The 25940-nt window shown below is 39.4% G+C and overlaps 1 protein-coding gene across 4 annotated transcripts in view; it reads right to left on the reverse strand.

Moving 5' to 3' along the window:
- Positions 1-844: 844 nt before the first annotated feature.
- AGPAT5 (1-acylglycerol-3-phosphate O-acyltransferase 5) overlaps positions 845-25940 on the reverse strand; it is a 108060-nt gene continuing 82964 nt past the window's right edge. For all 4 annotated transcript variants that reach the window (XM_039532486.1, XM_039532487.1, XM_039532485.1 and 1 more), the window contains 2 exons: positions 5550-5673; positions 845-3444 (listed from right to left, as the gene is read on the reverse strand). In XM_039532486.1, coding sequence (XP_039388420.1) covers positions 3219-3444; positions 5550-5673 — 350 coding nt within the window. In that variant the 3' untranslated portion in view covers positions 845-3218. The remainder of the gene's footprint in view (positions 3445-5549; positions 5674-25940) is intronic.

A 25940-nucleotide genomic window follows, 5' to 3' on the forward strand; every position in this document is an offset into this window, starting at 1 on the left:
CAGAGCTGAAGAATGTTGCAAGGAAGGCTCCTCCCCAACTCTGGGGGCACAAGGACACAGATGGTGCCTCCCTTCTCCACTCCCCCACCCCGACCGCGGCCTTGGTGAAAAAGAACTCCACAGTGGGGCCAGCCAGTGACTTGACTTGAGGAGCAGTGACAGAAGCACCTACAGTTTTGACTGGACTTCCTCTGCTCTGTGCTAATTGGCTGTTTGCTTCAAACCTGCCTCTCCCCGTCTCCTCATCTCAGCTTCACTCCACAACTGCCCCCCCCTTCTCCTGCCCTGTCGTGCTCACTCATCTTCCTTTCCCTTTAGCTTATCCCCTCCTAACTCCCCTCCCCTCACAAAAAAGTCATGGCACTGAAGTGATGGCTTGTGCCATCACACTGCTTTGCATGTTTTTCCTCCCCACCCCCCACTCTCTGTCTGCCTGGCCTATTTAGACTGCAAGCTCTTCAGGAGGCAGGGATTGTCAACTACTCTGTACAGCGCTCCACTCTTCGTTGGTCCTTAGGTACTGCTGTAATAAACATGATTAATAATACTATATACAAAATCTTGCAGGCATTCTCAGTTCCGAAGCTACTACCATGGTCTAACCATCTCCTTAGTACTGTACTGAACATGGGCATTTATAAAACATTCCAAGTTTCTGAAACTTTTTAGCAGCACAGAAAAGAAAGACAAGGGCATTTTTATTTGACTTTCGTTCACACAAACCTTTTTACTGAAGAGTGTTAGAATCATACATGTTGACTGTTTTTGTAAAGAATAATTCAGCTGTAAACAGTCACAAACATAAAAGCTTAAAAATACTTCAAACAAGAGTAGGAACAGCAAAAAAGTTGAATGAGCATCTGGCTCTTTTCGTTTTAATAAAGAAATATTTCAAGTTGACATCAGTGCATATTAAGAAATAGCATACAATGCTCTGAACACCCAATACATGAGCAAATTCATAACAATTTTCAAAAATGTATAAACTAATTGTGAGAAAAAAAATTGTGTAAGAGTAGCCAGGAGAATGACATTCAAAATAAACAGGCCAGTTGCTTTGTTTCACTGAATCAATTATATTCTAGATAGTTTAACATGAGAGAGCCAAAATTGTAGTCATTAGGACCTTCAAAACAGCAGTAATTTTGCTAGAAGTGAGTTAAGCAGTTTGCATTTATTTTTGTTGTACAGTTAAGTATTATTCTTAACTTTTGGACTGTTACATAAAATCATGACACAGTGAGGATTCATTGTAAATTTACATTTCATATGTCAAAGTCAGATTAACAGGAGAACACTGCGTTCTGATTGTATCCATTGGCCATTCTGTTGAGAACAGCACAAGCTGTATGACGCACATGGGAAGCACGTTTGCCTGTTACATAAAATGGCTTATTTTTCCATGGTTTCAGAACCTCACAACAATACTATTCTAAACATTGTTCCCTGTCATTGTTTTAAGATGGTTCATCAACACCTCCTGCATAAGTGAATGATATAAATATGTCCAGTGACAAAATCCATTATGGAAGGATACAGAATTGCAAACTGAAAATTGCACTGGATCATTTTTAGGGTGGACTTGTAAATATTCTTCTATAATTTTTTTTTAAAAAATATGTATTAAAAGCAAGCACTTGTTCAATTATTCTGACTATGATGGAATTTGAGAACAATGATAATTTCAAGATGTATATTATTATTTTAATGCATAAGGAGTTTATGCAATGTAAATGCCATTAAAGCTAATAAGAGATGCACATTTAAAGCTTGGAGAAGTGAGATAAAAGCATACTCTAGGTCTTGTGTTTTGATTCTGGGAGTCTGATTTCCTAATGGAAGAAGATAATACAGGATCCTCTTCTCTAGCTGGACCCTAGTGCAGATAGCCTATTCCCTGGAAAAGAGGAAATGGAAATTCCCCACGTAACACACAGACACAATAGCCACGGGAACCATAGGCCTGCTGACAACAAGGGTTTTTTAAATATTTTCAAGCAGGTGAAATACTGGTCAGATATGCATTTCTTTCACAATTATTCTACTGTGCAAACCATATGTATCAACACCAAAATCTTCAATCCATCTGACATGAACATTAACTAGGATGCTGTGAAAGTCTAATGTAATATTATAACACTAAATGATTTCTTGACAATGAATATCAGGCTAAATCATAGATTAGCAGACAAAGGCACATGCTTTAAGTTTAGTAGGAACATCTGAAAGTTCCTTGTTACCATAATATACACTCCTGTTGAAGTAATAGTATTACTATGTATTATACAGATTACATTTGCTTCGAGATAATGATGAGGTAACAGGAAACTTCTGAATGTTCATACTGTTTATGGCACATACACTCTACAGTTCTATTAGCTGAGCTGAATCTTTAACAAACTATTGGCGATTTAGACATAAGGTAGGCTACAATCTGGTTAGGCCACAATTAAACTTTCATTATACTGCACATATTCTCTTCTGCACAAACATAGGGTACACAAAATAAGCTGCTGGTTCAATAATATTAATTATAATTCAATGTTTTGCATATGTAAAATAATTAAATCAGGTAATAATGCAATGCAATCAAAAGACCATGCACTAGATAAACAAAACTTCTTCCCGATGAACAACAGTTCTTAGGAACTTTTTCTCTGCCTTGCATAACATTTCATGATTTATGAATTTACTTGATCAGTTTCTGAGGAACGTATTTAGATAAAACTGAAAAGCAAGATACTGAAAAACATTTGCTTTGCTGTTAGCTGTAATGCAGCTAGGATAGATATAACTGAGTTGCTGCAATTAATTGAAAAGTAACAAAAACTAAACATGAATAGTAGTAGTAGAAGAATATATATATCCCCTTAATTAATGTTAGTAAATACATTCACTGGTCCACTTAAGTTATGTATCTATAAAGACATACTTCTACTAATCTTCAGCAGATACAGATGGATGTTCATTCATGGGGAAAGCAATGTGTAATAAAACTCAGTTTATCTGTCATTTTTACAGCAAAATCAGTAGCAAATTTGTAAAACTAAGTATATTTTCCCCAGACCAACCACACAGAGGTGTAAGTCACAAATTTCAATTTATCCAATGTTCAATCAATAAGGCTTTATTTACATTTCTTTATAAATTCAGGAAAAAGTTTGGTGCAATGTGCAAGACAAGAGAGCACATTTCTCTCACTGGAGACTAGCATCTACTTATGCTTTAACACTAACCCATAGGTAGCCAATTAAAGTCCCATATATCCATGTTTTTACATAAAGTTTCCTTCCAGATTCTGTCAGAAGCATACTAGCAGTCAGGCCACCTAGAAACAGCAAGGATGGTAAAGTTTTCTTGAGACTTAGTTTGGAATGAACACATTTCCCTGGGAACTTGTTTCTTCTTTTAGAATCCTTTGCATCATAAAACTCTATTAGTAACCTGTGAGAGACAAATTCATGTATTAGTTCATGTTTAAAGCAGTTTTCTTTCATCTAATAATTTTATATCTTATCCTCTATTACCTATCAAATACTTATTTAGCAGTGTGTATAGCAACAGTTTTGTAATAACAGACAACATGCTATAGGTCTATTGACAATCAAACTTATGCTCTGTATCTGGGTGCTCAAACTTAATCCCTTAAAACAACACAAATGATTTTTCCTGTCTTATCAATGTATATTATTGTGCCTACATTTATGTTTACTCAGCACCTAGCAAAACAAGTCCCCAATCCTGTAAAATAATATTAAATAAAATAATATTTGATTGTCAATAATTCATAACAAAAGCAACTCTGTGAACAAAAGGAAAAGTGTCTGCATGTAACAAAAGGATAGGGAAGATAATGAAGTCTCAGGAGACTCAAAGGGTATTGGAAATAAACATGAACATTTTATTCTTACATGGTGAAGTCAAAAGGTCTACAGTGGATATTGGTTTATTGGCTCAGCAACAAAAACAATTTCCTTCTACTGTTTTTAGAGAGTAATATTTTAGCATGTAACTAAATTCTGAAAATACTGAATGTTTCATACCCCTAAAATGCACATGCCAAGCAGCAATGTATCTAGGTAGGAAGGATGATCTAGTGAACAGGGCACTGAACTGGGACTAGAGACCTCCAGTCAGTTCCTGGCTCCACACACTTCCTGTGTAACCCTGCAGAAGTCACTTCTTCTGCCTGTGACTCAGTTCTGTATCTGCACAATAGGGATACCAGGACTTTCCTACCTCACAGGAGTGTGGTGAAGAGAAAATTTATTAATGGTCGTGAGATGCTCAAATACTATGGTGATGAGGACCATATATGCCTAGATCTACAGTTGCCTTCCACATGGGCTCAAAGATCAAATTTATCTATTCATTGACCTCAATGAAGTTACACCAGGGACAATTATAGCCTTGTGAGTTTGAAATGATATATATCCCTACAGAACCCATTGAGTCAGACGTGGCAGCCTTTCAGGGGCGGCTCTAGGAATTTGGCCGCCCCAAGCACGGTGGCGTGCCGCAGGGGGCGTGCTGCCGGTCGCTGGTCCCGCGGCTCCGGGGGACCTCTTGCAGACGTGCCTACGGAGGGTGCGCTGGTCCCGCGGCTCCGGTGGAGCATCCGCAGGCATGCCTGCGGGAGGTCCACCCGAGCCGCGGGACCAGCGAACCCTCCGCAGTCATGCCTGCAGGAGGTCCACTGGAGCCGCAGGACCAGCGTACCCTCCGCAGTCATGCCTGCGGGAGGTCCACCGGAGCCGCAGGACCAGCGAACCCTCCGCAGTCATGCCTGCAGGAGGTCCACTGGAGCCGCAGGACCAGCGAACCCTCCGCAGTCATGCCTGCGGGAGGTCCACCGGAGCCGCAGGACCAGCGAACCCTCCGCAGTCATGCCTGCAGGAGGTCCACCGGAGCCGCGGGACCAGCGGACCCTCCGCAGTCATGCCTGTGGGAGGTCCGCTGGTCCCGCGGCTCCGGTGGACCTTCCGCAGTCATGCCTGCGGAAGGTCCGCCAGAGCCGCCTGCCACCCTCCCGGCAAAATGCCGCCCCAAGCGTGCGCTTGGCCCGCTGGGGTCTGGAGCCAGCTCTGCAGCCTTTCACTTATAGGATGTATGCAAGTATACAGAAGGTTAGGAACTCACTAGATGAATTATTTATCACTTATTTATATCTAGGAGCAGCTGCCAACTGAGGAAACTCTGGCAGGCCAGTTCCTACTGAACTATGCTGCATGGGAACAAGAGAGAGCTGGAAGGGAATCTGAGCTGATGTGAAGGCACAGACCTCCGTAAATATGCCAGATCCTCATGTGGATCCACTGTGCGCGCGCCCCCATAGGACATTCCAATTTGGGAAACACCATCTACCCCCATCAATGGAACAACTGGGGGGAAACTGACCCCTACCATGGGGTTCTTAGCAGAGTGGGTGATCTGGTCCATGGAAATGTTTAGGAGATCTAAGACTGTTTATTGTGTTAATACTAAAAATAAGTTACTTTGAAGCATATCAAATCTTAAGTCTCAGCTGTGACATGACTATCGCTACTCACTTATCCTTTATTTCAAAGCGTTCATGAAGCCATCTTCTCATATACAGCTGTTCTTCTGGAATATCTTTCAGTTCAATCCGATCAAGGTAAATATGAACTTTTGGGCATTCCTTACACAGAAACTCTAAAAAACAAAAAAAAAAAACCACAACCAAGTCTTGTAAGTAATTTTTACATGGTAGAAAAAACATTCTCCAAATAAATACAAAATAATAAAGATAAATATAGAGCAAAATGTCTAAGTGACTTTGGAACCTAAATACCATTTTCAAAAGTCACTGGGGGAATTTAGGTTCTAAGTGACCCAGGTGCTTCTGAAAATTTTATCCATTATCTTATCCAGTGTGGAAAACCCTCCAATAATCCATCAACCCAATTGTACAACATGGAGAAAGTTCCTTCTAGATCCCAGTAGCAATCAGCTGATGTTCTGTAATGCGAGATTTGATTACCTCTGTTTCAGCATATTTTATTACATGTTATTGGTCATAAAATTATCCAGCCTATGATTTTTAGATTTTGTTTTAAACTGCTTAAGATCTAATGCCCATTTCTTGTCCCTTTTAAAATCAGAAGTTACAGATTTTTTAAAAAAAATAGCTCCTAGCTTGGAATATTGTATAACAAAATTCAAACTACTGTAAACTTCCCTGGACATCTCTAAGAGGATGTGGGTTAGAATTGAAATAACAGATAATTTAAGTGTGTAATAACTAAAAATCAAATGCAGTCCTCAAAACATACACTTCTTCTGCCTTCCATTAATTGTCAATAGTCACTGGGTTTGACTGGGATTACATACTTTTACATTGTATAATGCTACTGATTTCAATATCAAGTCATTCCTGATAGAACAGCGTAAAGTGAGTGAAAATTCCAACCTATTCTTAGTTAGAATGGACTGTGTAGGATTGATAATATCTTTTACTCCCAGATCAGGTATTTCATTTACTTAATGTACACAATGAAAACACTTCAATAAAATTCTGGGGAAATAGCCTGATTGGCTTGTTATGCATCCTAAATCAATAAGTTACAGCATAATGTCAGAACACAGTAATCATAGTTTGTTAAAGGAAAGTGAACTACACAGGACTTGGGTATTTTTTTTCCTTTAGTTAACTTGGCTGTCTGAGATATATAAAGGACTCTTTTATACTGGCATCACCCAAGACAAGTTGTAGCTGATGCCAGTTGTAGGTGATGTTAGTTGTAGGCGCTGAATCTTGGCTTCTCTGTGTTCTTGACAGAGAATTGGGTATACTTATGTTTTACACTGACTGATAATCAATATCATCTTAATGATGGTAAACTTGTTTTAAAATATAGTCACCTGCTTAGGAGAAAGATCCTCTGATACTTCTTTACTTTTCTGTTTTTATAGAGAGCATTATATTGCTTGATTGTTGCTTCACCTCATATTTATGCTTAGAGCAGTTCACTACGTAAATACAAAGCCAATTATGAACAGAACTCTTCCTAGTGGAAGCTGTTACCTCAGCTAAACTGTTTAAATTGTTAGATACTAACGGATCTTACATCCTGTATTGGATTTTTTGCTGATATCACTTTGTGTCCATGAATAATGGTGAAATTGTAAGTTTAAAAGGTAGTAACCATGATGTCCCACCAACAGAAACCCTTAACACACCTTTTCATCCTGATGCTGCAGTACCTCAACATTTGGACAATGTTAAACTTGAAAACGGTCCAAAAATGCCTTTATATATTATAGACAGACAACAGATGGAAAACTGATGGCCACGGTGCATATAATAAGTGGCTGTAATTTTACTTTGTGAACAGTGTAACCATGCAAGATATGGGGTATGTTGAGGTATAGTTAAAACTTGAGCAAAGAGTCAGAGACATATGCACCACATCATAGCCTGTCAAAGCTGAAACCCATCCTTGCACAACCACACCAGTATCTATTATGTGGTACCATGCTGCAAAAGCTGTACTTGCCAGATCTTAGTATTCCCTGACTGTGACGGGTTGGATCACACAAACCCCCTGGGAGCTACCAACTGATGTGCCAAGACTACCTCTGCTCCTGTTTTCCCTGCCAGCTCAGGACTCCAGCACCCTGTGTTGCTGAGCCAGACACATCTGTCTGCTCCAACAAAGACCCAGAGTCTGAATTACTTGCCCCAAAGCTGCAGGTTTACCTGAAAACAGCTCACAGAAGTGTGCTTGTCTTTAGCACTCAGAGGCTCAACTCCCAATGGGGTCTAAACCCAAATAAATTCGTTTTACCCTGTATAAAGCTTATGCAGAGTAAACTCATAAACTGTTCACCCACTGTAACACTGATAGAGAGATATGCACAGTTGTTTGCTCCCCCAGGTATTAATACATACTCTAAGTTAATTAATTTGTAAAAAGTGATTTTATTAAATACAGAAAGTAGGACTGAAGTGGTTCCAAGTAGTAACAGACAGAACAAAAGTCACCAAGCAAAATAAAATAAAACGCACAAATCTATGTCTAATCAAACTGAATACAGATAATCTCACCCTCAGAAATGCTTCAGTAAGATTTTTCCTCAGACTGGACACCTTCCAGGCCTGGGCACAATTCATTCCCCTGGTACAGCTCTTGTTCCAGCTCAGGTGGTAGCTAGGGGATTCTTCATGATGGCTCCTTCTCTCCCTTTGTTCTGTTTTACCCCTTTATATATCTTTTGCATAAGGCGGGAATCCTTTTGTCTCTCTCTGAGTTCCCATCCCCTCCTTCTCAATGGAAAGATGCCAAGTTAAAGATGGATTCCAGTTCAGGTGACATGACCACATGTCACTGCAAGACTTCCTTACCCACTTGCCAGCACACACATATACAGGAAGACTTACAGGTAAAAGACAGCCATTTGCAGACAATGGTCCTAGTTAATGGGAGTCATCAAGATTCCAAACCACCATTAATGGCCACACTTTACATAATTACAATAGGCCCTCAGAGTTATATTTCATATTTCTAGTTTCAGATACAAGAGTGGTACATTTATACAAATAGGATGATCACACTCAGTAGAATATAAGCTTTGTAATGATACCTTACAAGAGAACTTTTGCATGAAGCATATCTCAGTTACATTATATTCACTTATTATTACATTTTAATAAAACCATATAGACTGCACAACGTCACACTGACTTTTTTTTCCTCCCCTAAAGGTGGGGATGGGGAGGGTGGACAATGAAACCGCACATGACATCTTGATATGGGAATATGTGATACAGGACAAAATGTTTAGAAGGTGGCACAGACTCTCTTTAGAGGAAAACAGTTTCTAAGTATTTCAATTTTCACACATTTAAGATTCTGAAATACTTTAACAAAACAAATGAGAGATCCATATATTAGATTCTAATCCTGAAACTAATGGAGTGGGGATTCCTAAGAGTGCATAATTCATATTTTAAAACCAAAGGGGCTTTATCTGTGTCTTAATAAATGCTGCTAATTAACTTTCATTAGGACACAACTCTTCCTATGGGCAAGGGAGAGAAGCCTTAAACATGGAACTTTCTAAAATATGCAAAAATGGATTATAGGAAACAAATGATTGGAATGGTCAGATCAAAACAAATGGTCATATCAAGTCTTTTTTCTACTTGATTTTAGGCAGCATTTTACCAGATATACCAGTATTTCTCAATCTCAGGTCCCCAGATCCCTGGGAGTCCCCGAGGGTACTCCAGGGGGGTCTTTGGTTCCTGCTGATCAACTCCTCCCCATCCCTCTATCTCCTGGGGGCTACTGAAGCCAAACTGGGAGATTTTAGGTGCTAAACATCCAGCAGCACAGCAGGGCTAAGGCAAGCTTCCTACCTGCCCTGGCTCTGCGCTGCTCCCGGAAGCGGCCAGTACATTCCTGTGGCCTCTGGGGATGGGGGGGAGGGGCACCAGGGGTCTCTGCACACTGCCCCCTCCCCAAGCACCAACTCTGCAGCTCCCATTGGCCGGGAACTGCAGCCAATGGGAGCTGCGGGGGCGGTGCCTGCAGATGGGGGCGGCGCGCAGAGACCCCCATGTCCCCTCGCCTAGGAGCTGCTGCCACAGATATGTGCCGATCACTTTCCAGAGCTGCCCGAGGCAAGCGCCACCCGGACGGAGCCTGCACCCTGAACCCCCTGCTGTACCCCTGCCCCAGCCCTGAGCCTGCACTGCATCCCACACCCAAACTCTCTCCCAGAGCTCACCCCCTGCACCTACTCCCACATCCAAACTCCCTCCCAGAGCCCATCCCCTTCATCCCCTCTCACACCCCAACTCCCTCCCAGAGCCTGCACCCCACACCTCCTGCTGCACCCCAATTTCCTACCCCATTCTGGTGAAAGTGAGTGAGGGTAGGGGAGAGTGAGTGATGGAGAGAGGGGAGATGTAGTGAGAGTGGGTGGGAAGAGTTTGGGCGGGGTGTGGCCTGAGCAGGGGGGCTGGCAGGTCCCCAAAAAAATTTACATCAAAATGTGGGCCCTTGGGTTGCTAACATTTGAGAACCACTGCTATATACAAATGTATCCATTTACCTTTAAAATATATTAAAAATATTGTTCTGGAGTATGGTGGAACTTTTACAGTGTACATTTATCATTTGAAGTTTTATTTTATGATTTTATTCTATAAAGGAACAAACAGCTCTTCCCTGACATTTATTTATACATAATTAAGTAAAAACATAACCAAAACCCCAACCAGTCTAAAACAGCATTTCAAAACCATTGATAACAGCCATATGGCATTTTTACAACTATTATCAAACTCTGTAGAAGAATATTGATTAGCTCCCAATGTCATTTTAAAATAGCAAAGGACTACATTACCCCATTACTGTACCGATAACAAAAGGGAACAGAACATATGTAGATAAATAGATGCAAACAGAAAAAAATGTTTCAAAGTTTCTGCAGTTTTATCCATACAGCTAAACAAAGGAGGATTTGATTCCTCATGATTTGCTGCTGGAAAACAATGTGATTTTTTAATCAAACCTAAAAAGAAACTTCTTTCGTGGCAAAGAAATTCCATTTATCTGAGCACTGATGCTGCCTCTCCCCAGCAAGTGCCAATGCATGTGTACCCCTATTTCCTCCTCTAGCTTTTCAGCACAGCATAAATTTAACTCACCTAAATCAAAGCCCTAAACCTTCCTACCCATCAAGGTTTCCTCACTATGTAAACCTAATCCCTTCACTCATATCTGCACCAAACTCACCCTTGCAGCTGGATGGCCAGATTGGCCTGCATCCAAGGCTGCTGTGCTACTTTCTTATCTGTCGCTACAAGTGTTAAAAGATCCTTTTCCTCCCCACCCCAATCCCCTTGCTCTCAGCCCCAGGACCATTTTTAAACTGCCCTCCAGTACAGTTATACAAAATGCTCAAATGCAAACAATCATGCCAGCTATTTGAGCTATTTTTAATAGGCAATTCATTTTAGCGTTTAATGTGACTAATCCATTTTTTTATTTTTTAGACATACAATGTCACTGCAACCACTTAAGTACACCAGCGGATAAGAACAATTTATTGAGCTGCCGCTTTTGAGAAGAAACAGATGGATTTTATCACTATAACCTCCAGAAATTTGTGGTAGTCCCATGACCTTTAATTTCACATCAGTTTAACTCCCAAAAGGCTTTTGTAATTAAGCTAAGAAACCTTATTGTAGCAATTTATTATGCACAAATTAAATTCAACTTTAGAGCTGTCGGCCCTAAAAACCAACATTTGAAAGGCTTTGCAAATCTCGGATCTCGCCGGAATTTGTTACAATAAACAGGAGGAACAAACAAGTCTGAACTTCTCTGCAAAAGATACAACATAACTGAGAATCATGCACTGTATCAAACTTTTGATTAGGGACAACTTTGTTATGATCATAAATCAAGAACCAAGTATAATACGTGTTAAATGAACATTTATAATATGTGTTAAATGAACATTAATAATTCACATGGGACCAAAGAGGACTGACTCTCATATGGGTGATAACTTGCTAATAAAAGCTTTCAGAATTACAAAATGATTTAGCAGCAACTTAAGATCTAAAAACATAAAACTTCTACAATGATACTAATGACCAATCAAAGCAAGAGGAAGGAAAATATGGCAATTTACAATGTTTTAAGGGCAAGAATGTTAAATCCATTAGTACACAGTGAAATTCCAAGCCCACTATACAAGAAAGAATTCATGGTAACATAGCACAGAAAGTTATAATGTATTATTTGGATTCTTAAGAACATCACTGATAGTCTCCAAGGGACAAGCAGATCCCAAATGTATTTTAGTCTCAAACAAATATCTAGTCAATGGTATTCCGCTAGCTAGGCTCCAGTAAAATTCCACCACTTTTTATATATTAATACCATATTTTCAAACTAGATTAACATTTTCAGTCTTCTGTATCGAGGAAAGCAAAGACGAGTCCATAAAAGATGAACTGCAAAGCAAATACCAAACACTCCCTGAAACACAAAAACACTATTTATATAAATATAAAACTTCCACTGAATGATGTATATGAAAAGCCTCAAACTCTTCTCTCCCCAGAAATTAGGTTTTTGTGGAATCATACTGTCACAGATGGATTCCAAATAACTGTGTTTATTGACTGTACAAATAAACACATCCTAGCTACCTATGTACACTGCTGCTGTGACTGGGTTCTGGTGGCTTCTGCAACAGAAGACTGGGAGACCTGTAGCGGGTCACCCAAACTATTTAAAGAAATATTACCCAATTTCTATACACTATAATCTTCCCCCCTTTGCATGAAAGGACATACAAAATATTATAAATGTATTACTTTATAAACTACTAATATAATAAATGCTACAAATTAAGTTTCAGAGGTGGTTAAAGACTTCTTTCTAAATAACGTCTCATAGGTATAGTAACAGTTTCTGAAAGTGCCTGCACTTTCTGGTATAGCAGGATCAATAGCATCTTCCTGCTCTGAAGCATTAGGGTCGTTTGTAGAAGAAACAGGGACACAAGGCTCACTGGCACCATCACAAGTCACTGTCTGTAGCTGTATTGAAGGCTCAGTATTTTCAACAGGCATCACAGGTATAGAATATCCTGTTGAACTTGTGCTCAAAAACTGGTTTGTGTGTCTTTTCCACTACATATTTGGTGCTACTTCTACCCAATAAGACGGGACTCGTCTGTGATGTAATCACACTGGGCTTTCATGAATTCTTGGAAATTGCTAAGATTGTTTCCTCCTGCATGAAGATGTGCAGCGGGACTATTTGTGGCCAGTGGATCACACTGTTTCTTTCAAATGTCCTTCTGTAGGTCAGGTTTTAACAAGTCTAGGTGAGATTTTAAATTATGACCCATAAACATGGTTGGCCCCTGATCTGTAGTAGCATGTACTGAATTCCTATAGGCCAATGGAAAACCTACAAACCTGTTTGCAAGCTACCTTTATCCAGGGTTGTAGCATGAATTACTTGCTTAAGTATCTGAATAAATCTTTCCACTGATCCCTTTGTGGCAGGATGGTAAAAATACAAGGTGACATGTGTGACGGGTTTGGTCACAGAGACCCACTTGGGACTGTCACCTGATGTGTTGGAATTACCTCTGAGTCCATTTTCCCTGCCAGCTTGGGACTCCAGAACCCTGCCTTGCTGAGCCAGACACGCTAGCCTGCTGCAACACAGACCCAAGTCTGGTCCACGCCTCCAAAGCTGAAGACTTTAACCAAAAACTGCTCAGCAGGTCACCTATCTCCAGCATCAGACACCCAGTTCCCAATAGGATCCAAACCCCAAATAAATCCGTTTTACTCTGTACAAAGCTTATACTGGGTAAACTCATAAATTGTCTGCCTTCTATAACACTGATAGATATGCACAGCTGTTTGTTCCCCCAGGTATTAATCACTTACTCTGGGTTCATCAATAAACAAAAGTGATTTTATTATGTATAAAAATTAGGATTTAAGTAGTTTCAAGTAATAACAGAACAAAGTAAGTCATCAAGCAAAATAAAGCAAAACCACGCAAGTCTAAGCCTAATAAATTAAGAAATTGATTACAGATAATATCTAACCCTCAGAGTTGTTCCAATACGCTTCTTTCACAGACGAGACTCCTTCCTAGTCTGGGTCCAGTCCTTTCCCCCAGTACAGTCCTTGTTAGTTCCAACAGACATCTTAGGTGGAAAATGGGGGCTGTCTCATGACTGCAGCCCCCTTTGTTCTGTTCCACCCCCTTTTATAGCTTTGGCACAAGGTGGGAATTTTTTCGTCTCTCTGGGTCCCCGCCCCTCCCCTTCTAAATGGAAAAGTACCAGATTTAAGATGGATTCCAGTATCATTACCCACATTTACAACCAATTGTCCTAGTCAATGTGAACCATCAAGATTTTAAACCACCATCAATGGCCCACACTTTGTATATTTACAATAGGGCCTCAGAGTTATACTTCATATTTCTAGCTTCAGATACAAGAATGCTACATACATACCATACATACAAATAGGAGGAATATATTTAGTAGGTTATAACCTTTGTTATGATACCTTACAAGAGACTTTTTGAATATAGCGAATTCCAGTTACATCATATTCACACTCATAAGCATATTTCCATAAAACATATGGAGTGCAACATCAACATGTTTGATACCTTTTCTTCTGACAAACAACTGGAACTCTTTCTATATGAACTGAGTTCCATTGTCACTTACAGCCTGTTCAGGAATTCCTGTCCTTGAAAACAAAAGTTTTAACACTTTCACTGAACTAGCTCAATTCATACAGAATCTCCAGGCCATTTAAAACGAGCATCTATTGCAACCAAACACATATGTCCCATAAATGGTTCAAACAGTCTGCAAGGACTTGTTGCCACAAGGTAGTTGGACACTCCAAAGGATGCAATGGAGCATGTACTGAGTTTGCTGACAACCCTGACACTGTTTTGCCATTTTCACTATTTGTCTATCAATCCCAGGCTAGCACACAAAACTCCTGGCCAGGACTTTCACTTTTGCAATTCCCAGCTGTCCTTTGGGTAATTCTTGTAGTTTGTGAAACTTTGGCTAAATAGGAATAACCACTCTAGTGTTACATATTATGCAATCTTTTCAAGCTAAGAAAACTGGACACAGTTATTTGCGTGCCTGAGTCCATCCACTAATTGTAATGTCATGAACTTTAGCCAGCACTGGATCATTTTAAATTTCACATTGTATCATGGCATTTGTTACTGGCAAGGGCTCAATTTGTGCCATATAGAACATACTTCTCTCTGTGCCTCCACTTCATTATCCTTTCCTGCCACTTCTAATGGCAGATGTGATAATCAATCTGAATTACCATGTTGGCTGGTACCAGTGAACTCACTATTGGAACAGTGAGCACCCAAGAATGTTGCACATTTCTGTCACTGTGCTGCAGTGATTGCCAGTACTCCTTTTCTAAAAACTGAAACTAGCAGTTGATGATCTGTAATAAAAGTACATTGTTTCCTATAGAGATACTGGTGAAACTTTTTAACTCCCCAGACTAAACTCAGCCCTTCTCTATCAATTTGAGCATTGTTACATTCTGCTGAGGTAAGAGATCTAGACGCAAAGACAATAGGCTTTTTCAGTATGATCTTCCATTACACATGAAATTACTGCTCCTATTCCATACAAGGAAGTGTCACAAGCTAAATTAATAGAAAATATGCCTTTAAGTGTGTAGGAACCATTTCAAATTATATGAGCTTCTTGGCTTCATCAAAAGCCTTGTTGCACTGTACGGACCAAAGCCATTTCTGTCCGTTGGGTCATAATTCATTCAGGGGGGGTAACACTGTTGCTGCATGAGGTAGGAACCTATGCTAATAACTGACCATCCTCAGAAAGGAGTGTGATTGACACATTTTGCATTACAGGTGCCTTAAGGATAGTTTCAACTTTTTCTTGGAATTTACGGAAACCATCTTTGTCAATGATGTGCCCACTACATGCTACCGAATCTTTGAAAAATTCACATTTTCTCTTAGTTGCTTTAAGACCGTACTCCGCCAGCCTTGCAAGTACCTTTGGGAGGTTCTCAAAGTGGTGTACATCACTAGATCCTGTGACCAGTTAATCATCCAAATAACACTGAGTACTCGGAACACTCTGATTCCTGATACGGGTCTTGCTACTAAAAAGTGGGTGCTGACTATTCCAAACACTACCCTGCTATATTGAAATAAGACCTTCTGTGTGTTAATTGTGAGGTACTTCTTCTCACTGTCTTCAATCCCCATTTTCAGATAGGCTCGGGCTAGATTGATCTTCAACATCATACCACCAGTTGCTGAGGCAAACATATTCTCTATTCTAGGTAAAGAATACCGGTTTGAATGCAATACTTGAAATGCTCACAGATAAGGACAGCACCATTCTTTTTCAGCACTGGCACAACAAATATTGCTCCAGTTAACCTGTATACCTGGATGAGGATCATCACATCCTCAATGCCAATTGTGGCATCCTTGCTTTCAGTACAACTGAAATGAATATGGGAAACCGCACTGGCAAAGTTGGCATTCCACATAACCGTGTTTATTAACTACGTAAAACCAAAAGACCTAGGTACCTATGTTCACTGCTGCTCTGAGGGTTCTAATGGCTTCTGCAATTGAAGATGGAGGGCTACTAGAGAGCTCCCAAACTATTTACAACACAGTAACCAGTTCCTTCCTATACACTACAATATATATCAATATCAGATCCGGATTTCCCCTTTAACCTTGAAGGACTTTGGCAATGTTTGGAACACTCTGAACATGACATCACAGGAGGTTGAAATCTGACTTGAAGCAGATTTTATTAATAGAAATAAAATTAAAAATGTATCCTTTTAGCAATAGAATATTGAAAGTTGTGGTATATAAACCCTGCCTGTTATGGCGACAAGTCATGTCAGTAAAGCTCTTGTCCAAACTGCAAGTGTCATCCGTTAGTTATTTTATAATGTTTTTCACTACAATCATTAGTCTAGACTGAACCTTTAGACTCAAACCATTATTAATGGATTTGATTTGTAAAGTAAGACACACTACACCTCACTGCTTTTTACTGTTTTATATCCAAAATTAGCAACCAACAAGTAAATCAAACATTAATTCTGAGTGCCAGTGTATCTCTCAGATTCACATCTGTAACCACCTGGAATCCAGTTGACAGAAAACCCTTTCACCGCTGGTTCTAGTGAAAAATAGTGACATTCCATTGCAATGTTGGCTGTTGAAAGGAAGCAACCTTGTACAGGGAAGTAGCATTGTGGGGAAGGGGACATTCTGTCTGACAATCCAGGGAACAATTACTTGATTAAAGATAAATCCATCATGAAATTGTTAATCTCTTAAGGCCAAAGAAAACAGGTAATTAGAAACTTCTGAATTACAGGCTCTCTTCAGGAAATTACATGTAGATAGAGGTTCCCAAGACATGTAGATCTAGAGATGGAGGCTGTCAAATAATTAGCTTTTGCTATTCTAAAAAGGTAAGTGGTACACTGTGTTTTTCTATAGTGCTATTAGCACAGGAGATCAGACAGTTGAAAGGGCTAATGCAAACTGTTTAGTTGAAACAAGACAATATTTGACAGAGAACAGTAATATTTACAGGGCCTTGTTCACTGAATAAACCCCTTCCATTCTGTCAGACAGACTGAAAATATACAGTAAATACTCTCCTCTAGTGTAGAGATCCATTGTGAGAGATTTGAAGCTGCTCTGTAATAACATATGAATACTGTATGTTGGGCAGATTACTGGGATACTTACTGTGTGAATATGCTGGTTTAGCTCAATAGAAGGCTGTTTGGAAAAAACAGGCAGGAAGGAAAAGAATAGCTCAAGATTGCCACCTCTTAGCAAACATCATTCAGGGACAATGCCGGAACTGTTAGCTTGATGTTTCTACCTCTCCTCCAGCGAACCTACAAAACTGATTTTGACCAGCTCCAGAAAAGGCCCAGGAACACAGAAGAACTCTGGCAAGGTTGAAAAGAGACACTCCCTGAAGACAGGGGCAGTTGTTATTCAGGGGAACCAGCCACACACAGGATCCTGTTGGGGTGCCTAAAGAAGTCAGGCCTGCCTAGATTATCATCAGAGGATTATGAGCCTTTAGATAAGATAGATGCATGTAGACTATTGCTTTAAAATCCTTTTTCCCAAATGTGTGGCTCCTACTGCAAAACAAAACACATTTGAGAAGGCCGCAGACTACCACAGGTGCCCAAACTCAGTCAGACCTGCAGCATAATAATGGGTGATGCACAGGGTACCTTAGCCCAGGTCCTAATCTAAGAGTGTGATAATTGCTAAATTCCACCCAAGACAGGTAAAGGTATGAGGCTTCACATCTGGAGGGGGGTGAGGGGGCGGAGGGGGAGGTGAAGTGTGTGCCCTCAAGAGACCAGTAAGGAGTCAAAGGTGCAGCAGCTAGCTCCATAAACTGTGACAGACATCAGACATGCCCAGAATAGCCTGATTTCTTCCATTAATCTGAATCGATTTTCTATAGAAAAAACTACTACAGGGTATATGCACTCTCCAGAAATTGATATTATTGGGAAAGTATTTTATTAGATTATTTTCATATGACCAACTAGAAGCACATTATTCATTGTTTCACTGCTGAAAGACTTAAGCATATGAACATTACCACAAGACATTACTTTTGTTATGATCCTGACTGGCAAAAACTTAATTCATGTACTTAAATGTATGCATGTTAATAGTTCCTTGTTAATAGTACCAGCATTTTCATTAACCACCGATTCCTAGAGGGGCTCCCAGGTTGCCAGAATTAATCTTTATATGGTTCTACCATTATGTCTCTATTCCTATATAGAATAAACACGGCATATTTTCACTTAAGCTTTAATATTATCTTTTTACCTACCCCAGGTTAAAGCTCTGTTAATTTTAAATAAATATTTTCTAATACCTTCTCAGGGTAAAACCATGGTTTTTGTTTTTAAAAAAGTCATGTGATATGGTAAAATATAGCAAAACTGCCATTCAAGCTAAAAGTTTCTTAAATGAAAATTCCTCCCACATCTTTCAAGTGGAAAGTTTACACCAGGAAATATGAGCATTATTTTTATTTTAGCTTGTATATATTCAGGGGTTATTCATGGCATCTAGTTATCCAGTCATATTTAAAAGCCAGCCACAGACTCAGGTCAATTACTTTCTGCAGCACTGAATTCCACATGCCGACAATACGCAGCATCAAGAATGGTAGTGTCTTCTTTACTTCCCCTGCTCTAAATTCATTGTTCTTTAATTTTTGCTAAGTGTCCCTTTGCTCTTATATTAAGGGACCGGTTGAAGTGATGTGACACGATCATTTCTCACTATGACCATCATCATTCCAATTAGCTATTCAAGCCCCTCTCACTCTTCTCTTTAACAGGTTAGTACATCTAGTTTCAGAGTCTTACATCATATCTCTAGCTATCTCTATTACCTTTCTTTGGAGCTTAAGACATAAAAGGTGAAATAAAATTTGGACAATGCTCCTGATGAGGATTATTTTCTATATCTCTGATTTCTTTTTATTGCCGCTGCACTCTGGCTAACCCACTATTACCACCTCACTATGACTATTTCCTATCTGTTAGCCATCTTTTAATTCACAAGATATTGATAATTAATCCATAGCAATTCAATCTTCATTAATCATCTTTTGAGGGATTTAATCTAAATGCTTTTGAAATTATTCTCACTGGGTTACTTACCTACCATTTTATTAGGTTGTACCAAAAATTTAAGGAATAAGAAAGGCACAATTTTCCCTCAAAGGATGTCAAACTGGTTTAATCCTCTCAGGTTATATTGATCAAAATGCTGTAGTAACTATAAAACAAAACAAAACCTGTCAGACCATGTTTGGAACTGCGATAGGGCTGTCAGTAATTCTCAGGATTTCCTTTGGCTCCTTTAACACAGAGTCTATCTTTATGTCACTTGCTATTTTTATTCAGTGTTTATCATTGTCAGACGCTACTACTTCACACTTTATTTAATCTAGAATCCCGAGATAAATACCATCTGCTTGTGTTAAAAACTCCAGGCAGAGTATATAAAGATGCAAATATGAATTTAGTGTTCACTGAAGTGCCAATGACAACACTGGAGTCTAACAGAGATTATTAAAAATAAACAGGTAACTAGCAGTGCAAGCTTCCCCACACTGGTCCACCGAACTCTCTCATCCCTTACCAGGAGATACCAACTTTAGAGGTCTGGGAGAAGGTAACCACCACTTGTTTGCACTGACTGCTCCAGGCAGTGATGTGATGTCGCGGAGAAACTTGACTGAGACCACTCACTCATGTCACAAGAGGCAATGAATAACCAACAAATAGGAAGAACTTTCAGTCAGTGATTGGGGTTGGATGTGATGCAGTATGACAGAGGTAAGGAGCCCTGCACCAACTCTGCTATAGTTAAGATTAAAACCACCTTTATGTTTGAAGTTCGACTCTTCTAAGTACTCTAAAATCTGCATGGTTACTCAGATTGCCTTTAAATTTTGTGTGCCTCCTGGGGGCGTGGGGTTTGGTCAGTGATCCAAATTTGGGGCTATTTAAACAAGGAGTTCTCAAGACATAGCCCTGGAATCAAATAGCTTTTCTTAAAACTGACATGTTCTGGCAGCAAATTTTTGTGCAGATACAGATCAAACCAGGGCTGACAATCACACGAGGGCCTCAAGTGCTTGTGAGCAATTCCAATAGAGTGCATGCTATCCATTAGCCTTTAAAATATTATTAGCCAAAGAGTTTAGTTATTTAATTAGGCACTTCAACCTTTGCAATGTTTGGCATTGCACCAAACAGATTACACTGAGCATACACAGACAGAGGAGCCAACGGGATTTAGTGCTGAAAGTTTCATATCAACTGGATGGCTCAAGATAAGCAGTACTCCTTCTGAATCTGGCACATCCAATGAGTGTCAGTTTGAGTCCCACCTCAAGCAAAAGGCATATTGCTAAAAATCTGTCTCTGATGGTGAGTGTAATCAAAGTATTTTTGCAAAAAAAAAAAAAAAAATTAGACATGCAAATGCTTGCTGGAAGGGGAGGGGCATTTTATGGATGGGAGAATGGGAGGAACAGGAGTCAGGGGGGTTGTGCCTACACCTCAATAGGAGGGGGGTGGACGAGGTGAGGGACACAGGGAAGGGAGTAGCAGGGGGAGAAAATGGGCAGGGCTACCTCACACCTACATTCTCACCTCTGAGTGCAGGGCAGGATCTGGGTGGGTCTGAGCCCCACTCACTACCTTTGTGAGTGTGCCAGGACCATCTAGGAGGGTCACAGCCCCTCTCCCTGCTGAGATATGAGGACCATGCCTCTCTGGGGGTGTCTGAGCCCCATTCCCTGTGCTCCTGTGTGTGTGCAGGATCTAGGGCGCAGGGCCTAACCATTTACGGGTGTCTGACTCCCCTCCCTGTCCCGGCCAATGGGAGCTGCGGAGCCAACGCTTGGGGGTGGGGGCAGCGCACAGAAGCTGAGGGAGGGACATGTCGCCGCTTCCGGGGAGCTGCGAGGAGCCAAGTAGGAAACCTGCCAGCCCTGCCAATCAACCCACTCCCCCACCCCCAGCGGGGTCCCGGGCCACCCCCGAGAGCACCACAGCGTCCCCTGAGCACCTGCAGTGCCCCCTGGGCTGCCCCCCCCAAACACCCACAGCACTCCCTAGTCACACCTCCCTTCAAATTTTTCAGCCAGGGGTATATAGTACAAGTGATGGACAGGTCATGGGCCATAAATTTTTGCTTACTGCCCGTGACCTATCCATGACTTTTACTAAAAATACCCGTGACTAAAATATAGCCTTACTCATGACTACCACTGAACACAAATTGTGAGCGAAGAACTAACCAAGTCCCTAGACACATACGGGTTCTGAGACAATGACAGGGGCTCTTGTGAAGAATTTTGTTTTACAGTTATGAAAGCATGTTGAATTTCTTGAGAACTATGTTTCAACTATATGGAAGTAAAATTTCATTCACATGGGAAATAATGCTTCAACATAATAAATCTATTGCCTTCAATTAGAGTTGTGCTTATCAAAAGTTTGTTTTCCATACAATAAATTCCAATCAAAGCTGCTAAATTGAAAAAGAAATATCAACTTTATCTTCTTAATTTTGACATGAATATGTACCTATCATATATTGGATGTTTTATAATACTAATTTTAGGAGTTTTTCTGTATTGATTCCCAGTGTCCTCAGACCATGTTATATTAATTTTTGAACAAAACAGTTCTTAGGCTATTGCCTGGAAAATGGTAGAATGGTCTTTTCAGAACATATACTTTTCTTCTATTTTGTGGCTTGAGGGTTCCAGAGAATGACAAATATGACCATCTTCGTAATTTTTCATATATCCTTACTTGGGCTGTTGATTAATCGCAGTTAACTCACATGATTAACTAAAAAAATTAATCACAACTAAAAAAATTAATTGCAATTAATCGCAGTTTTAATCATACGGTTAATAGAATACGAATTGAAATGTATTAACTATCTATCTTGGGATGTTTTTCTACATTTTCAAATATATTGATTTCAATTACAACACAGAATAAAATGTACACTGCTCACTTTAAATTATTATTTTGATTACAAATATTTGCACTATAAAAAAGATAAACAAAAGAAATACTATTTTTCAATTCACCTCAGAGAAGTACTGTAATGCAATCTCTTTATCGTGATAGTGCAACTTACAAATGTAGATTTTTTTTGTTACATAACTGCACTCAAAAACAAAAGAATGTAAAACTTTAGAGCCTACAAGTCCACTCAGTCCTACTTCTTGTTCAGTCATTCATTCATACAAACAGGTTTGTTTACATTTGCAGGAAATAATGCTGCCAGCTTCATATTTACAATGTCACCTGAAAGTGAGAACAGGTGTTCACATGGCACTTTTGTAGCTGGCATTGAAACGTATTTACGTGCCAGATTTGCTAACATTCGTATGCCCAAGTATCAGGGGGGAGCCGTGCTAGTCTGGATCTGTAAAAGCAGCAAAGAGTCCTGTGGCACCTTATAGACTAACAGACATTTAGGAGCATGAGCTTTCGTGGGTGAATACATGCATCCGACGAAGTGGGTATTTACCCACGAAAGCTCATGCTCCTAAACGTCTATTAGTCTATAAGGTGCCACAGGACTCGTTGCTGCTATTCGTATGCCCCTTTATGCTTCGGCCACCATTCCAGAGGAAATGCTTCCATGCTGATGACGTTTGTTAAAAAAAATGTGTTAATTAAATTTTGACTGAACTCCTAGGGGGAGAATAGTATGTCTCCTGCTCTGTTTTACTCGCATTCTGCCATGTATTTCATATTATAGCAGTCTCGGATGATGAGCCAGCACATGTTGTTCATTTTAAGAACACTTTCACTGCAGATCTGACAAAATGCAAAGAAAGTACCAGTGTGAGATTTCTAAAGATAGCTACAGCTCTCGACCAAAGGTTTAAGAATCTGAAGTGCCTTCCAAAATCTGAGAGGGATGAGGTGTGGAGCTTGCTTTCAGAAGCCTTAAAAGAGCAACACTCCAATGCGGAAACTACAGAACCCGAAACCATCAGAAAAGAAAATCAACCTCTGCTGGTAGCATGTGACCCAGATGATGAAAGTGAACATGCATCAGTCTGCACTGCTTTGGATCATTATCGAGCAGAACCTGTTATCAGCATGGACGCATGTCCTCTGGAAAGATGGTTGAAGATGAAAGGACATACGAATCTTTAGCACACCTGGCATGTAAAAATCTTGCAACGCCGGCTACAACAGTGTTATGCAAATGTCTGTTCTCACTTTCAGGTGACATTGTAAACAAGAAGTGGGCAGCATTATCGCCTGCAAATGTAAACAAACTTGTTTGTATAAATGACTGGCTGAACAAGAAGTAGGACTGAGTGGACTTGTAGGCTTTAAAGTTTTACACTGTTTTGTTTTTGAATCAGGTTTTTTTTTGGTACATAATTCTACATTTGTAAGTTCAACTTTCAAGATAAAGAGATTGCATTATAGTACTTGTATGAGATGAACTGAAAAATACTATTTTTTTTTACAGCACAAATATTTGTAATAAAAAATAAATATAACGTGAGCACTGTACACTTTGTATTCTGTATTGTAATTGAAATCAATATTTGAAAATGTAGAAAACATCCAAAAATATTTAAATAAATGGTATTCTATTATTAACAGCATGATTAATCGTGATTCATTTTTTTAATTGCACGATTAATCATGATTTTTTAAATCACTTAATAGCCCTAGTTCTTATATGTCCAATAATAAATTATGTAGATTATGTGACTACTACAAGAATCTGGTATGTTTTGGATAGATGTTCCATATGGCTACTTGGTTATGAATAAAATAATTATTTAGCTGAATGTTCATCACTAATGTTCATTAGTTTTTCTGTTGCTGAAAGTACAGAAAAGTGTGAGGCCGTAATCATCTCAACCTTCACAATTAGTTGGCTGAAGGATACATCTCAAATTTTTTAATATATTTGTTTATCACCATAAGCTTACGCAGCACTTTACAAACAGACAGAATATATTAGTTGATCATAACACTTAAGACAAGATAAAAGTTCAAAAAGATTTAAAAAAAAAAAAAGAGAAAGAAAGCTAAATGTTAAGATTGAAGAACTGAATGGAAAATAGTGTTCTCAAAATGTTTACTACCGATGTTCATCAGGCTTGCAGAATTACAAACTGAATCAGGTTTTATAAAAGTGCACCTTAGCAATACTCAGTACGAGGGAGCTGCCAAAAAAGTTTGACGAGAACTTTAAGATGAAAAGTAATAATGTATGGAATTCTTTCTTAAAATAACTAGACAAATAAATAATAGCAGATATTTAATAAACAAAATTCTATTATAACAGTAATGGGGTAGTCAACTGAACTTTATTAGAGCAGAAAGGTATATTAAAAAAATTCTGGAAAAGCTACAGTGCAATAAAATATGTTGATTAAAAATTGACACTGTTTAAAGTTTTACTGGACATGTGTTCATATGACTACGTTGGGCCTAGGAGACAAAATGCTTTGAGTTCAGAACATTGAACATTTTTTTAAATAGGGGGAAAAAAACAAATCATAGCAAAAAGTTTAATGCAATTCTTTTTACTCTTGCTCCGACTGAAAAAAAAACAAACTGCACCAAAGCAGACTCTGAAGTCAAAAAGGTTTAGTCAGCTAGTATGCAAAGTCAGATTTCTAATGTGCTGAAAATACATTACAATTAAAGATCAGGTTTGACAATGAACATTTTGGCCTTCATTACTGACAAATGCAACTTAATGCATCCAGATAGTGATGCCCAGAAGTGATGATAATTCATCAATTGAAGCTGGCGAAAGGAAAACATCTGGCATGTCAATACGGTTGCAAGTAAACTTGAGTTACTTGGGCTGTAGCCCACGAAAGCTTATGCTCAAATAAATTTGTTAGTCTCTAAGGTGCCACAAGTACACCTGTTCTTTTTGCGGATACAGACTAACAGGGCTGCTGCTCTGAAACTTGAGTTACTTTGTTACACTAAAAAATAAAATAAAAAATCCTGTCTCCTGTTTTAAGAGAGTTAAAGAAACTATTATTAATTAGTTTAGTTAGAAATCTCCATTAATTCATCCTAATAGCACATGATAATTGAAGGCAATTGAACTTTATGAGAGCAGAAGGTTATATTAAAAAAAAACTCTGGAAAAGCTACAGTGCAATAAAAGATGTTGATTTAAAATTGACACTGTTTAAAGTTTTACTGGACATGTGTCCATATGACTAGGTTGGGCCTAGGAGACAAAATGCTATATTTTCTATAAGATTTCAGATTACATTAAACTGTAATAATTTTATTTGTAATTTTCCAAATAATGTTATTAATTGTATACTTTCCCTTGTAAATTTTAGCAGTTATAGTCTAAGGCGTTCCACAGAAAACCAAAGGCATGACAAAAATAGGAGGGCCAGAGAGGAAGGCTTTAAGCAACTTTTATAGTCTCCCAAACCTGGAGTCAGCACAAGCTTAGAAGTTAATGTCACCTAGCTGCCAATGGCCACAAGAGTTCATCTTAATCATTTGGTACGACTTGGCCATAGGAATACTCCCAGAATTGAGGGCCAGAAGCAGTGACCTGGTGTAGGAGCCTACAGTTTGGGAACCCTTCTACCGAATTGTGTAGGAGTCACTGTATATGCTCATCATCCACAGATCCCCAGTGAGAAGTCCTCACTGGGTTGCATCCACCAAGCTTTTCTGCTGCTGCTAACCATCTGAGCAGTGCAAACGGAGCTGTGCGATGGATCTGGCCCTGTAT

This window comes from Mauremys reevesii, linkage group 3, assembly GCF_016161935.1.
Source record: "Mauremys reevesii isolate NIE-2019 linkage group 3, ASM1616193v1, whole genome shotgun sequence".
In the NCBI taxonomy this organism is placed as follows: Eukaryota; Metazoa; Chordata; order Testudines; family Geoemydidae; genus Mauremys; species Mauremys reevesii.